Source organism: Semicossyphus pulcher, unplaced genomic scaffold, assembly GCF_022749685.1.
Source record: "Semicossyphus pulcher isolate SPU_LCO1_2020_fin unplaced genomic scaffold, fSemPul1.0.p SCAF_5, whole genome shotgun sequence".
Taxonomy (NCBI): Eukaryota; Metazoa; Chordata; class Actinopteri; order Labriformes; family Labridae; genus Semicossyphus; species Semicossyphus pulcher.
Window position 1 is genome coordinate 29,820,935 of NW_027211726.1, and position 16,711 is coordinate 29,837,645.

At 42.1% G+C, this 16,711-nt stretch overlaps 1 protein-coding gene across 1 annotated transcript in view; it reads left to right on the top strand.

Moving 5' to 3' along the window:
- The first annotated feature begins 1,654 nt into the window (after positions 1-1,654).
- The window catches only part of LOC138608806 (ubiquitin-conjugating enzyme E2 E2-like), a 79,098-nt gene continuing 64,041 nt past the window's right edge, over positions 1,655-16,711 (top strand). The window contains exons 1-2 of the mRNA XM_069681380.1: positions 1,655-1,777; positions 9,306-9,503. Coding sequence (XP_069537481.1) covers positions 9,313-9,503 — 191 coding nt within the window. The 5' untranslated portion in view covers positions 1,655-1,777; positions 9,306-9,312. The remainder of the gene's footprint in view (positions 1,778-9,305; positions 9,504-16,711) is intronic.

The following is a 16,711-nucleotide window of genomic DNA, read 5'->3' on the forward strand; positions in this document are numbered from 1 at the left end:
TTTTCAATGGCGCATGTTAAGGAGCTAACGTCCGCCACTGTTCTCGGCGTAGAGAAACATCGAGTAAGTCAAAGGTTCCGCATCGTTGACTTGAAAATAAATTAATAAATACGAACCACTGACAACAGTGCCTCTATAATCTAAGTAAATTATCTTGCAAGAGAAATATGAGGCAGATTCATAGTTTGGAGGAAAGGGTCGCTTTATTTAGTTTTTAAAAGTTGGCGTTATTTGGTTATTTTTGTAGCACATCAAAAGTTAAGGAGTTCATCTGATATGACTTAAATCTACTGACCATTTCAACTACATGAAGTAGCCTTAATGTTTTAGATTAATTGAATAATGGTTTATTAGTCAGCATCCGGCCCTTGCGCTTAGTAGCAGTTCCCAAAAGCACAGATATCAATAACTCCACTGCTGTAACGGGGCTCTGTGCATTGGAGCACCCGGACTGTGTATCAATAACTTCTTGGAAATTGTTTCTGAAATTCTATTGCACACTTTTCAAACAAGATATATTGTAAGCCCCCACTGTATTCCTCTCTTTTCCACTTCCTTTGTAGTCTACAGTACCATCAAAGCCTGCCATAATGCCTCAGAGAGCACACAGTTTGCGCGGACTCGCGTGGGAGCGCGCACGGAGGCGGTCTGATTTGTCAAGCTGCGGAAAACAAAAGAAGCAATCGGAACTTACATCTCTGCCTAAACGTAAACGCATAACACGTTAGATGAAAAGAGTTAAAACTGTCAGGGTGTAAAATAATGAGTTATTTTGTGGAAAAACAAAAATAAAAAATAAAACAGATTTGTACATTGTACATTGACTTTGTACAGATCTGTATGTAGCAACACAATAATTAATTGTTAAGACAAGGTTGGCTACTTTGAGTACAAATTATAAATTTAATAATAATAATAACTTTATTTATATAGCACCTTTAAAAACAGATGTTTACAAAGTGCTTTGACAGACAAAACAAGGGCAGGAACTCAGGAAGATTACAGAATACAAAACAGAAGAACATTCAACAATGACCAATGACCAAAGAGCAAACAGAGAGGAGTTTAGAAAATTCAACAAATGGCAAGAACTAAAAAGACGACATCACATTAGTGAAAAGAGATAAAAAGATATCGAACGGTAATATGAATAAAAGATAAATAAATAAGTTTAAAAAATGATTTACAAAATTAGTTATAATCAATAATTTATCATTTTATCGAAGCAAAGCGTAACACCTTGTGTGTATTTCCATTATCTGTGCAATTATTGTGGGCAATTAACCAGCAAAGTCATATCTGTATAAATGAGGAGGACATAGTGTAAACCTTGGTAGTTAATATAATTAGTACAGCATATCATTGTTTTATTTGTGTATTTATTTCTAAATTGATTAACCATAAAATCAGTATTTTGTATTTCCTCTTCGTGGGATCTTATCGAAATATAAGTGTAAGTAAAGGATAAAGTAAGAAATCATTTCTAAGATTACAATACTATACTTTAAACTAATTTGTCACAACAAATCGTGTTTTTCTCGAAAAATCGACTAACAACCCGAGAACACGCTTGTATCGGCTTTTATTTTGCTAGCTAAAACCGGAAGCTATGTTTGTAGCCACAACTAGCTTAACAGTCGCAGTTTGGCACATTCTCCAGCAGCAGTCAAAGCAACGGACGGAAAGCAGCGGACAGCCAGTGTGACGGATTACGGAATATACAGTGGACATTATAACACATTTCTCCTCCCGCCGTGCGTCCAGCCTGCTTTTAAAGGTGAGTCAGTCGTAGTCCTCTCTAAAAATTCAACAAGACCAAAATAACACAGGTTTATTACGTTATCTTGTAGAGGGAGGGGGCGGCGGTGGCGGTTGGGGAAGAGAGGGGGGCATCCATTCTGTCTTTTGTGCTGGAGAAGAATTGCCAGTGGTCAGTGCGAAAGCTCCGGTACAGGATAGTCTTGATATCAAATAAGTGTTTTGTTGAGCCTCACCCCCTTCTGTCTACATCAAGATACGGAGGCTGTCTTGCTGTTAACCCCCCGCTGAGATGTTTTAAGTCGGGGGGACCGGGGCGGTGAGTGCCCGGGGCTCCTTAACATTAGCGTGTCTTACTTGCTGAAGAAAGAGAACGTCCCCCGAACTCCATCCTAAATATCAACATTTTAAACTCAAATCATTTTCAACAATGTGTTTTTACCCAACAGTGATGCCCTTTAAGGTCTATAAAGACCAATCAACAACCACTGTTTCATTCGGCGTACACCCTTTGCACCAAACAGCTCTTATGTCCAATAAATTGAAACTTTTTGTATGGTTTATTTTTTATGCCTTTTTTGAAGTTTTTACATTCAAAACAGCCTGTATTGTACCTGTAAACTTAACTTACATTCAAATAAATATAAAATAACTAATAATAAATAGCATATGACTATAAGATAAATAAATAACAAACAAACAAAACAGTGAGTACAGCGTTATTTATCCTTAGATTTAGGTATTTTCCCTATTTTAATATATAATCTTCCCATCTTCATCCCCTTAGTAAAGTTCTAAGGTCTACTCACCATTATAGCAGCTTGGGTCAGTGTTGCATTTCCTCACTTTATTTGTCATCAAGCACCTTTAAACGCGAGAGAATTCAAAGTCATTTTTTATCATTTCCTTCATACAAATGTGGACTAAGCCTTGAGTCTTGCCAGAAGGCATGCAGTAATGTGCCCTTTGAATTTCCACCAGTCTGTTGTGTTTTACAGGCTGTATCAATGTAATCTAGAAGGTGTCCAGTAGAAGCAATGAAGGACTTTAAACTGAACGAGTCTTACTTTTATATCCCTCGACTACGTTTTTTAGTTTTGGCATATCCTTCTCTATTGTTATCCTTAAAATAAAAGATTGAAACCTTTCTCCAAAATAGTCCTTGATGCTGATGGAAGTGTAGTAGCCTGGCAAAATATCTTGGAACCAGAGAGCAGTTTAGTTTGCACTTGGAGAGCCCGGCACAGCAGTAGACATCAAGTGACTAAGTTGTAAGTACTGCCAAACACTGGAACAAGGGAGAGCAAAATCCTGGATTTACTCTTCAAAGTATTTCAGTTCCCCCATTTTATACAGGCCTTCAATTGTCCGAATCCCTTTATTTAAACACACGTTATGGAGCTCAACTTTAGGTTAAACTATATCATTGACTCTGAATTAAGGGTCTCTTATGTCGTGTCTCTCACAGGACAGGACATAAATAGTACGCTGCAGTCCCCGCAACTGGCGAACGATTTTTGCATCATCCCGCACAGCCAGAAGCTCCTGAATCGCTTCATGTTTCTAACTTGCAGACATCTTTGCTGCTGTCGTCTTGTAAATGATCCTTCTTCTTCAACATCAGATCTATTCACTCATCCTGTTATGTGCCGCTCCTCTGGTTTCGTGCCAGTCACATGATGTAAACGACATCACCCTGCCCACTCACTTACGGTGAATGTTCCTGACTATTACCTGCTGCGTTCACACATCGGCTCACCCCGACTTCTTGCTGACATTTCACTCGGAGGCTGGGAGGAACAAGTCTGCATAAAGCTGGACAATGTCGGGATATTTTCAAGAGTGCCATGATGTGTGAAAGGGGCTCATGTCATGGATCCTAGCTACATATTTCCACACGTCCTGCAAGTTAGAAAGGACCAGTAAGACTGCATCTTGGATAGCAGTTTGTTAAATATAAAACAGTTAAATAAAATGCTTGGGCCTGTCTGCCGAAAAGCGAAGCGCTAAGATATTTAGCAAGCTGCCAAATGTGTGAGATGAATCTGACATGTTGCAGGAAGGGGGTTTTCTATGGGGTCTGATTTTCTGTAGCCCTGCTCAATAACACACTGTTAGCAAAGATCCGGCTCTGTTGATAGTTATGGTTGAGGTGTTTTGACAGTTTCACACCTGAAGGGGGGAAATAAACACCTGCCCAATCTCTCAGATCTTCTGCTCTGTCTGCAACTTTTGCTTTCACTGTGTTTGTGCTGGAAACACATCACTTCCCCATGATAACATCTTACCCTTAAAAGACTCAATTCACTAAAGTATGTGCATGTTTTAACCTTCTAAATGATGCCCCCCTCTGTATCATCCTTACCCTTATAATCCCCCAATTATCTCACCACCAAATGCACTTAATTGCATCAGATAGCCCGTGCACAGCGGGCTGTTTGTCAAATGTCAGGAGTCGAGTCATCGTGCCAAAGCTGCTGTCGTGTTTATCGAACAATCTGTCCGTACTTCTGTCCTGTTTGACGTTTGTTTCAGCTCGACCGCATGCAGCAGAAATGTCTCCACGTTTATTCAGTGGTGTCATACATTTTTCATAGCGGAGCAGGGAATGTAAATAGAGGCATTCACCTTGAGCTACACACACGCACACACACACACAGACCGAGAGAGATGGGGGGATTGGATTTAGTGAACATGACCTTGTAGGTGTCTTTTCATTATTGAGGCTCGAGGCTTCAGACCAGCAGTCGTTCAACTCGGCTGATTCTGACGATGAGAGGAAAAAGATCTGATGCCTGCACCCATTTTTACCCTCAATGGCTCACATACAGACCTCTGCATGGAGAAACAGACGGACTCTTAGAGGAGGAATGACCACAGTAAGGTAGCAATAAACCATTTCTTTAGCAATTCATTTGACAAGTCTCTTCTTGGTTAATTAATTCAAAGTTTGGTTTGTAAAATGTTGTTTCTGGAGACCGTTCTCAAGAGCACTTAGAAGGTTTCGTTGAATAGATAAAAATTTAGCTTCATCTTTTCAGCTCACACAAAGAGGACACTCACATCATCGTGTTACTGGCTCGCTCAATGCTCAATCACTCATCCGTCCCACACTGCATGGAGGTTGCCTTCTTAGAGGGGGACAAATGTATCTACTGCATTTATGCAGTCCAAAACCCAAAGATATTCAGTTTCCCTTTCATCAATGGATTTCTACATCTGAATTTACATAGAATTCTTAATTTCACCTGGAAACTGTGCTGTCACGGTAACCGCATGACACCAATAGCACGGTGATGTGACACCAACTGCGGGACTCAGTGACCGTCGTCATCGCTTTTTTTTTGTTAATATCATAGACCCAGTGATGTTGCTAAGTAAGCGTCCTCCGTCTCTGACGCATTCCAATCTAAAGGGACTCAGCTCACTATCCATACGTCCCAGGGACGCACCTCATCTTTCCTGGCAGAACGATACATTATGTACAACCAAGTTGTTTTAAAACTCACAGTAATCAGCAAAAGCAGCCTGTCTGTCAGAGCGCCGCTGTTTCAGCCCTCTGTGCAGTCTCGCAACATGCTTGTTCATTTTAACAACAAAGGAAACGATCTTAGGAGTGGTTAAGAAACTCGCGTTTCCACCACTCGCGCTGTGTTCACTCATGTCGATGATGTTTTACCGTCTCTGAGACGCGCTGTATTGAAATAAACAAAACATACTCATAACCGCAGAACTGAAAGGGGGCATTAGTGTTTCACCGCAGTTAGGAAAATCCTGTTACATTCACTTAAAAGAGCTGCTTACCTGCTGATATCCTTTGTGAAAAACATGATATAGCTTACATTTGATTTAAGAAAGTTAGAGGAGGGGAAACAGAACGTAACATTTGTGAAATGATGTGAAACGGTGCAAAGACGGGCTCCTTAAAACCTCTTCTTTCTGTCCTTCTGCTTGTATTATTTGTGTCTTTGCTTTTGTGACCTTGCAGCAATGATGTGGAGAGATGCATTTAATGTTGGTCACAATGAATAGAAGAGAAGATGATTCGAGAAGCAGGATTATATGAACATTTTCCGTCAATATTTTGGCAATTTATTTTCTTTCAAAGGACAATACAGCATTGCTCCTCAAGGATAGACAAAGGTAGGACTGGGCTCGTGTTTGCTTGCTAAAAAAAGTGCTACTTTTGAATAACAGTTCAAAAACACCATGACAATTATCAGGTTTGTGAACAAGTATCACCACAGCATCTTACAAGTAGACACACAGATGCTGAGTGAATGTATGAAACATATACATAAATAGGAGAAACATTTCCATTCAGATAATAAGTTAAATGTCTTTTCTTTAAAACTTTATTCATTTTTTTCGATAACATTTTAAGCTTTAAGATATTCTTCTTTTACATTAGCACAATCACCTACTGAAAGGGAAAAAACTGTGAGTATAGATCATCAACAAATCATTCAAAAGCTGGACTCTCCAGGACATTCAGATAGTGATTTTCTCGTCTTTCCCTTCAGAAATATTACTCATATTCTCCAAAGCACCACACACTGAGAGCCCCTTTGTTCACAGTCCTGTACAGTGTATGTATGTCTGTATCACTCAGAGCAGAGCAGTTATCCTCCTAAGCCTGCAGAGTCAACGTCTGCACCAATTACACGCTTTATGTATTCAACAACCCTCCTGCAGAATCACCGTAGCCTCGAGCGTTCCCATAAACAAAGCATAATGTAGCTCCATGCGTTTAACACAACATTAGATGCCTCAATGATCGGCTCCAATGTGAGAACTGGCTGCTTCTCCTTATTGGCTGTGTCTGCGGTGAATTCAGTTTCATTGTTGGTCGGACAAAACAAACACATTAAGCACTGGGAAATTGTGCCATTTCACAGTTTTGATATTTGGTTGACCAAACAATCAGTCCAGAATGAATTAAGCACATTAATTCATAATAACAACATGCAGCTCTGAATTTAACAAATGTTTCGTCCTTCCTGGAAAACGCAACACTAACTAAAGACTGAGGAGGTTATAGCCTCTTTCACACATGAACTGCACTCATCCGCAAGAAGTCGGGGTGAGCCGATGTGTGAACGCAATAGGTAGCTAATAGTCAGGAACATTCAGGGCGAGCGAGCGGGTGGGGGGATGGCGTTTATATCATGTGACCGGTGCGAAACTAAAAGAGCAATAAATAACGCTGTGTCCTAAATGAATGCGACGTGAGCGAGCGTCAGCTGTGTTATTGTTTCCTATTGGAGTGTCCTCACTAGGACGCACGGCTTTGGCTCTGCTTTGGCTCTGCTTTGGCTCTGCTTTGGCTCTGCTTTGGCTCTGACACCCTGTTTCTGTTTTCAGTGAATCACCGTCATAGTTCCCATAGGTGATTGACAGGCTTACGGCCAGTGTCTCGCAATACATTGCTGTCATGTAACACATTCACTGACAGTCAGGAAACTCAGTTACCTCAACAGTCCTGGCTTACACTCTGATCTCGCTTTGTAGTACACCCCTCTTGTTTACATGACGTAATGGAAGTGTACATTTGTCAGACGCGATGTCTGACGCTTGCATGCTGTTAGGACACGGTGTAACATGATGGTTAAAAACATCTGAGGTTGAAGAAGAAGGATCATTTACAAGACGACAACAGCAAAGATGTCTGCAAACTGGAGAGAGGCAGAGATTCAGGAGCTTCTGGCTGTGAGGGCCGACGCCAAAATTGTTCGCCAATTGCGGGGAACAGTGAGGGACTCAGTCGTGTATGACCAAATGACTTTTTATGTCATGTGCCTGCCTCAGGAAGCCCGGCAGGGAAAATCTCCTGCTGTGAGGGACATGTGTGAAAGGAAAATGTTGGATCACAGGGAAAGACTAGTAAATCACTAGTGGATATGGGCATGGTTTTAAAGGCATACTAAAAACAAGTCTGATAAATCATCTGATGAATTCCACATTGTTCCAAATGTAGTGACTAGTGATGTATCTGACTCCTGGATTTAGCTGTTTAGTTGATTCACAGTCACACCTGCACGAGTTCCATGTTTTACCTGCAAGACACACATTTACCGTAAAAACCAGAATATAAGACACAGTCTGTTTTTTGGGCTATCCCAGAGGGAAAAAGGTTTTCTGTTGCTATTTATTAATAAAAACATGTATGCAAGTTATTTAAACGGTATTTAAATTTATTTTCATTCAGAACACACAAATTACAGCCGGCCATCTGTTTCCACCATGTCGAGTTTGCAGTCCTGCTAGCTCCCTGTGCAGAAGCTAGCGGCCGCTGGCAGCTTACAGTAATGTTGAATATTGTGAGGGTGGCGACTGCAATGGAGATCAAGAAGGTGCATGTCCGTCACGAAGTGTTACCAACAATCAAGTTCGTTTTCCTCGCTTAAAACAGTGCGGGAAACACAAAACAGCACTGCAGCATATTTTAAATAAGAGACGTTGTAGCGGCAGTAACAGTTTGATGCGGAGGTGTGACGTCACCACTTAACAACCGGTTAAAGATACCTCTATCTGCATTTTATACTGGTTCATTGGTTGCACCGGTATAAAGGACACAGCCCACTTTTTTGATGAAAACAAAATTGTTAAAAGTGCGTCTTATACACCGAATTTTATGGTACCTGAGTTTTCCATAAGTGCTGGCTGTCGGCCAGACATTAAAAACATTTCCAGGCGACTACTTTATCAGAGTTCAATCATGCCACCGTCCTTTTTAACTGCATCATGTAACCTTTTTAAGGATTTTAGTCTGCTAGTTAGCTAAAGTTAGCAAAAGCTCAGGTGCAGTCCCTAAAGCCATGCTAAGGAGCGTCGAATCTCAAACTGCTTTCTATTTAAACATTTGAATCCCTGGGTCAGTTTGTTTTGGAGTGGAGGGGACCTCTGTGGATAGTTGAGTTATTATAGAGGAATTTATTTGCCCTTGCTTCTGATTTTAAGACCTGCCTGTTTCATTTTGCTGCCTTTGTGAAGCACTTTGTAACTTTGAGATGTGCTCTATAAATAAAGGTGATTATTATAATTCAGCTGCGGCAAAAACCTTGGGCAACAAGGGTCTCTAAAGGGTCATTTTGAGACTGTAAGGTTTTTACGCCAGTGCAGCTAAAAAACTAAAGTGCAGAAAATCGACTGACAAAATTGTATTCACGACGGATTGGGCCTATTTGAATTGTGTGCTGTTAGGGGGCAGCCCTAGTAACTGAATTTGCCATAACCACTTAATATCAGATTACAGTTAAAGACTGGGGTCAAAGCAGAGACGTTGTGCTGTGCTGTAACCCCTAAACCACCAAAATAATACTTAAATCAATACTTACATCCTTTTATAAGTAAAAATAACCAACATTTCCTGGTTCCAGCCTCTTGGGATTTGCTAGTTAAGTTTAGAGCTGCTATTATGTTACTTTTAGTGCTGTTTGTCTGTTTGCTTGAAAGTTGCTTGAAACCCAATAAACAACACATTTGACAAGTGTAAATATGTGTATCAGAATGTATTCATAACGCTGTGTCTGTACGTGTGTGTGCAGTGTCAGCATGTCCAGTGAGGTGCAGCCGAGGCCGGACGACAGCCCCAACACCAGTGGGGGAAGCTCGGACGCCGAGCAGAGGGAGGCGGCTCCACAAGAGCAGCCGGGCCCCGAGCAGCGGGATCAGACCCAGCCCAAGAAGAAGGAGGCCAAAATCTCCAGCAAGACGGCTGCCAAGCTCTCCACCAGCGCCAAGAGGTAGATCTGCTTTTACTTTGTGTCCTGAGCTCGGTCCTGATGGAGCTGTTCAAGTGGTCATCTATTATTTACTCGCTTAGTGGATTTATTCCTCCATCTCTGGTGCTGGTACACACTGTTGTGCTGGTCGGGGTAAATGCTGAAACGATCAGTTGATTAATTGTTCGATGTTCAGAAGGAAATGAACAAGTCACTTCTAAAGAATCCTTTAAATGAAGTCTTTTATCAGACAAAATACAGCTCCCTCCCTGTTCCACCTTTTAAATGTGAGAATGCAGCTTTTATCTGATTTCTATCAGTGCATTTAAATACTTTTGGGTTTTGGACTGTCGCCCCGGGCTCTGTTGGATTATAATGGGGTTGTTTCCTTCCAGCAGTTAATCAATTACAAGAAAAAATATTTGCAAAATGAATCAATAATGAAAATAATCATTAGTTAGTGTGCTAATGAGGTTTGATTTTCTTCGTCCACTCAGCCACTGATTTGTTTTCATTTTCCAGAACAAACACATAAATCACATAAATCACTTCCTGTGCGATGAGGCATTGTCCTGAGACACCGGACCCCCATGCCTGTACATATACACGAGGAACAGTTGTTTCTTTATTAATTGATAGTCTTGTTAAATCTTAGTGCTAGTTAATACAACAGTGAACACTGCTCAATGTGTCCTCTTTAAGGCCATTCTGGCAACTTCACCATGAATACATTATGGATGCTGATAGCTGATAGAGCCGTCTCAAGGTCTGATTCACAACAGATATTGTTACTATATTATCGTGCAATAAGCCCGTTAAACTTTGCAGCTCAGTGCAGTTTGCTTTACAGATTGTGGAGCAGAGTTGCCTGCACCTCCACTCTCTGCTCAGAGCTGCGCCATCAGGCATTAATTGAGCTGCATCCACATATAGAAGATGAACAGGGAGAGGAGACAGCAGCTCTTTCTCCAGTTTACTGTCAAGTCCAGACTCCGCAGATGTACAAGTTTCACCGTCTGTAATGCAGCTTCCTTCCTGGAGCGAGCAGCTAGTGCAGATATAATAACACTCTTGTCTCCGTGCTGCTAAACTGCTTCAGACCTTCTCCACACATGTAGAAAAAAGGCTGGCTGTGTATGACGAGGTTGAGCCGCAGACCGAATGAAAAAACATTTTGGGTCACACAAAGGTGGAATTGTTGTAATGACAGTCCGGGCATGATCCCCCTGATAAATACTGCTCCACAGTCACCACCAACCTTTTTGCAATGAGGCTGACTTGCATAGAAAGGGGTCAATCTGTGGCCAAATGACTGAATATTACCTAATTATGAACATCCAAATATTACAGGAGCACCAAGAATCTATTTACTCTGCAGCACATCAGGGCTGCACATCACCTTTTGTGGTGTTTGGAGAATCTGACGGTCACTTTTTGTCCCATTTGCCCAGGTCCAGGGGCCGCAAAAGTAACACAATAAATTCCTGAAAATCAATGTTTAATGTTATAATTATCCTACAATGTGTATTGTTATGTAGCTGTTTGGAAGCTGTTTGTTTTAGCACACCTCACTGCTCTCACCTGATCAGATCCCAAACAATGTTCCCTCCTGGGATTATACACATATTTCACACCAATGCCCGACGTCTTCACTTTAAAAGGTGTCTTTGCCCAGGCCCCTGATGTAACACAGCACCGATCCAGTTCATAACCAGTTCTTGGCAGGTTGGCGCTGGTTGGCGATATCACCTGGTGACGGCACAGAACAAAAGAAGGTCTTATCAGATTGGAGAATAAGATTGCCTGGCAGCAGCCAGTTCAGCTCATGTGTTGATGCTGAAACCAGAGAGAGATGTTATTATTCTGCACTGTGACACTTATCGGCAGCTGCAGAGCCAATAGGAGGTAAATGAACAACCTGCTGGAAGTGCTAGAAGCTGCGTCGCCACATTAAAAGCAAATCATTCGACCTGTCTTTATTTCACTTCATGCAAGTAGTTGGAGTGAGTTATAATCAAACACTTGAGGGGGGTGGGAGCCACGAGTGCAACCAAAGCAACATGACCACCTTTACTGTAAGTCCCCAGTCACACCATAGATCTGCTGTGGTGCAGGTATGTACCAACATCTCTGTCTTTTTCAGAGAAACAAGCCTGCGTTAGCAGCAGCTGAGCTTGAGCTCCCAAAGCCCCAACAAAGAGCGTTAGGATAAACAATAATCTTCACATCAAACTGTTTTTACCAGTTTAAATTACCGGGTCTGTTTGTTTTAAAGTGGATCAATCAACAGATGTCATACAAGCTCCTAGCTCCCTAGACGGGGCGTAACACGACATTACCTAAATAAACACAGGAAGTGTATTTTGTGTTGAATATCCCTCCAATATTTTGTGCATCTTTTCCCACAAATTTCTTCTTGCTGGACAGTCCCAAAATCTGTCCCAGTGATTGACATGCTGGTTCACACATCATTTCAAAAGGATCATTTCAGTGTGTCTCTGGGAGTTGGGTGGTGAGGGTGTCGCCTGTACAGCGTTGCTGTTCTGGATGTCTGACTTTACGCTGGACGAAGGCCGGGGAGTCGCTCGCTCTTCCTCTCGACCTCATACACTCATCATGCTGCTTTCAGCTGCTTGAACAAGTTAGTTGTGTTGCTTTGCAGCGCAGACGCAGATTTTGCATCACTCGCTCTAAACCTGAAATACCTCCAAACAACTGATGACGAGCCGTTTCGGGGGACCAGCTCTTCGTCTTCTGTTCCAGACATGTGACTTTTGTTTCTCCCGTCCGTCTCTTAGGGCTGTGCAAAAATATTAATACAGCAAAGTCTTACAATATTTGTTTTCACGATACTGTATCGATTTCCCGTCCCTAATATCGATACATTTAATGGATTTAAGACGCCCCTATATTTCCCTCGTATTCCTGTGATCACAAAGACCTCCACCCCTGTAGATGTCGCTGTAATGCTAGTCGGCTGGTTTCTTCCCTCCATCAGTCACTTCGGGCATTACTTCAGAAGTGATCATGCTGTCACACAGCGGCTTGTCCCTCTATCTGTTTCTCTGTCACAGCATGTGTCTGCTCTGTTTCCATTATCATGAGTTGTTTCCCGATTTTTCACTCACGATCCCGTTTTGCAAAAGAGGCGCGTCTTTAAAGACGCTGCGTATCAAAATGATCCAAAGCCGACGTGGTTCTGAATGACAGTACCTCAATCAATGCATTTAGAGAGGGGATGTAGTAGCGGACGTCTCTCTCTGTTTGTGTGTTTCTCTGACAAGCATGTCGGGAGACGCTGCTCGAAGGGGTGCGTGAGGGGGGATATTCAGTAATTAATCAATCGTAGATGAAGATCGTGGACGGATAAAAAAAGAAACAAATCTACTTGTGTGACCGTTAATATACCTGGGCAGCCTTCCTGTGGGGAACACAAAATCGTGATTAATATTCGGTTAGTTATGCAGCCCTATGGTGCAGCATTGTTTCAATGGCACAAACGGAATCTAAACCATCTGGTAACTGCTGTGGTTCTGTGTCATAATATCCTGCGATCTAAAGGACTACTTTAATACATGCATTTGCTCTTGTAAATATTCTGCTCTGCGTGGTTCCTGGGAAAAATCCTGAATGAAAAACTGAGTTCTTCTGACTTGAGCCACCCCAGAATGTCTGATATAAACACAGTGCTTGCTTCTTATCAGCAGGGATGGGTGCAACATAAAAAATAAGGACCTTGAGGGTTACCGCTTTATAGGAAGGTTGACAGGCACAGTGTTATTTAGTTGCTCTCGGTGCTACTTCCTGTAATAAATCAGCAGCAGCTCCACACAGAAGCCAGAGCTGCTGTTTTCCATCATAAAAAACTCTCCTCGGATGATATTGACTTATTAGCATTTGTCTGGGCTTGCAGAATGTAATAGTTTAGTGTGTGCAGTGTCTCAGGGGATTATCAAATGCAATGAGCTGTGGAGCATTACAGAAAGCAAGTGTTTGGTTAAAGAGGCCGTGCACAAGCCAGAGGAACTCGCAGTATAATCAGAGCTTTCTCCCTTTGGATTCCCCCGGCCTTGTTCATCGCAGCGCTCTCCCTAACAGGTCCCCAGCTTCAGCAGACAGAATGTGCCACCTCAGGAAATACTGCAGATAAAATTACACAGCACGCACTCAGGCTGAGGATGACTCCGTAAACCGTGGAGATTGTGTTACAGGCTTCTTTGCAAATATGCCCTTTTTTTGCTGCTTCCCCCGAGTGAGTCGTGTGCAGTCATTTCCCCTCGGAGGAGAGTCAAAAGGAAAATCCTGCCTGGAATAATCCCACCATGTTATGTATCATCAACCTGTGATGTACACTTCATTCCAGGAGTTCTTTTATGATGAAGAGTTGTAATAGACGTCTTTGTGCCATCCCTTAGCCTGCCTTGTATTCAGCTGCTGATTCGTTTTAAATTTCCCAGAATGCTCACAAAGCTCACACGAGGGAGCAGCAGCAGTTTGTGCTTTAAAGTTTGTTTTTATTTTGTAACCAAGAAGGCATTTATTTCAAACACAGTAAACCCAGTGGAACATCACGCCACTACCAACCTCCTTCTCACCCTGTGGAAGCTTATTTAGCCAATGAGGGGAGATCAGTTTTTTCTCTTGAGTCTGTTTCTTTAATTTAGGCCACTTTGCTTCTGGAAGACGCAGGAGGAGAGATCAGGATAACATCCTCGGGATCAAATGATGCTGCAGTTATATTACATCATAGACTGTATAAGAAGTGGACACAGCCACTGTGACGTCACTTATTTCTTTGTAAACTACCATCGTAAAGCAGCGAATGTGCCGTCGTGAGGGGTTAGCATGATGCTAAGTTTTCAGCTTATGCTAGCTCTAGCTGGTTTGCAAGCTGAATCCTGAATTCACAGTAACTGTGCTGTTAATTTTGATGCATCAATGACTCTTGGACGCCCTGACCCTGTCACGGGTTTTCCTTCGTTGGACGACTTTTGGTCGGCCCTGACCACTGCAGACGACGAACACCCCACAACAGCTACAGTTTTGGAGCTGCTCTGACCCAGTCGTGTAGCCGTCACAGTTTGGCCCTTGTCAAGTCGCTCACATCCTTACGCTCGCCCGTTTTTCCTGCTTCCAACACATCAACTTTGAGGACAAAAGTTTCACTTGCTGCCTCACATACCTCACCCACTGACAGGTGCTGTTGTAACAAGGTAATCAATGGTATTCACTTCACCTGTCAGAGGTCATAATGTTACGGCTGATCTGTGTAAATGTAAACAAAATATAAACAGCTGACTCCTCAGTGTCTTTTACAGCATACTCTGTTTTATCGTCTATAAATCGAGGTAGGAACATCATGTACTAAATGAACATAGTGCTGTATTTAAGAAGCATGATGTTCATTTAGTACATGATGTTCCTACCTCGATTTATAGACGATAAAACAGAGTATGCTGTAAAAGAATCAAGCGATGCTGCCGACCCAGATTATAATTTTTAGGCGGTTAAAAGGATTTAAAACAAAATCAATTAATTTCGCAGTAGAAATATACACATGGTAGACTTCCCCTCCGGTGATCAATAAAGTAGTATTTTAGCATGTTCGTACATTTCCTTTGAACATCAAGATGAATGAATTGCACTGAACACTGCCTCACATTGCTTTGCAGTGTACATACCGCACATCCATTTATTACTGTATCGATGCTGAAACAATAAATCACGTTGACATCGACCGCTTGTCGCTCCTCTCCTCTCTGTTGCTATAGCAGATTATTTTTATGTCCCAGGTAACAAACAGCCGAATGAACAGACAGAGTGATCAATAAGACAAGTCAATTATTTATTTATTTATTTACAGCCCTGAACATTTTGACAGTTATAGCATGGAAGCATTTGAACACGATTAAAGGGGATAGGAAAAGGAAGATAAAAGGGAATGGAAATAAAACATGTCAATGGGAATATGATATCAATGTCCATTTAGTGAGTGCTCTGGTGTTTTTATCAACATCAGGGATCCAGTACGTCCACTGTCATTTAAACAAGATAACAAGGTTAAGATGGGCTTTGTCGAATAAAAACTACCACATGATCGAAAGCTCCAGAACAGCTGCTCACGGACGTGGGGTGAGATTGTTTCCTTACAGTTTAGGGCCCAGTTCATGTCGGTCACCATTGCTGCTGGTTGATTTGAAGTTCGTGCTGGAATCGTTGTTCAAGAGACAAAGTTCAAACAGGGCGTCCGCACATGGAAGCATTGTTGGTTAGATTGATATGGACTCTTGTGCTGCCACTGAAAATGCGACACGAGTCGATGAGAACTCAAGGGCAGCAGTGCATCCGCGGAGGCCTTCAGTCACGATGACTGTTTGACTGAGGTGGCACCTAAACCGCTTCTTTAAAAAGTAATTCACTCTTTAAGTGCTTTTTCCAAGAAAACTGTGTCCTTGTACAACATTTTTATGTTTTAAATGTTCTTCTGCTCCTCGAGATAAATGTTACTTTCAGAAGTGTCCATTAAATATTGAACGGCATGTTGACAAAGAATGAAGAGACTGCTAAAGAACAAGCGATCTGTTATTGATGAGCTGCTAACCTGCTGATCTCTTGCTTGCATGCTACTATATTTGGCCGACATTGTAGCAGGGGACAGGCACCAGAAACTTCAATCTTACAACTGTTTTGTTGCAGCTCCAAATGGACTGGTTGTTCGTTTTGCACGGGGTGAATCTTCCATGAGAGGCAGTCTGAACACCGAGGGGAGAAGCTCTCGCCTCCCTGTCTGTTGTTGTCTCTTTGTTAATCAACACATTGGGATGATGCCGTTGTAAATGACTAGTGGGAATGTTTCTACAGACATACCCGACTTCAGCTGAACTATGATGGTGCAGTATTTGATGCTATTTGCTGCCAATTCTACAGTGTTGGACTGGGAAATATAATGGTCTCTGAACGGGAGAATGTAGTGCAGGCACGTTCGCGGTACGTGACCTCCGCCCCCTGACAAAAAAGGAAATAAAAAACTAAAGGAAAGGAACGGAGCCATAAGATGCCGGATCTTATTGCTCCGCTCCTCTGAGAGGCTTCCTTCAAAGAGCCGTAATTCCCAACGCTACAACACATAAATTAGTCGCAAGGTTTGTGAATACCAAGTATTTCTAGTATCATGAAATTTGAATTTAGAACATGCCAGAAAGAGAAATACAGGGAGTAGAATATGCAAA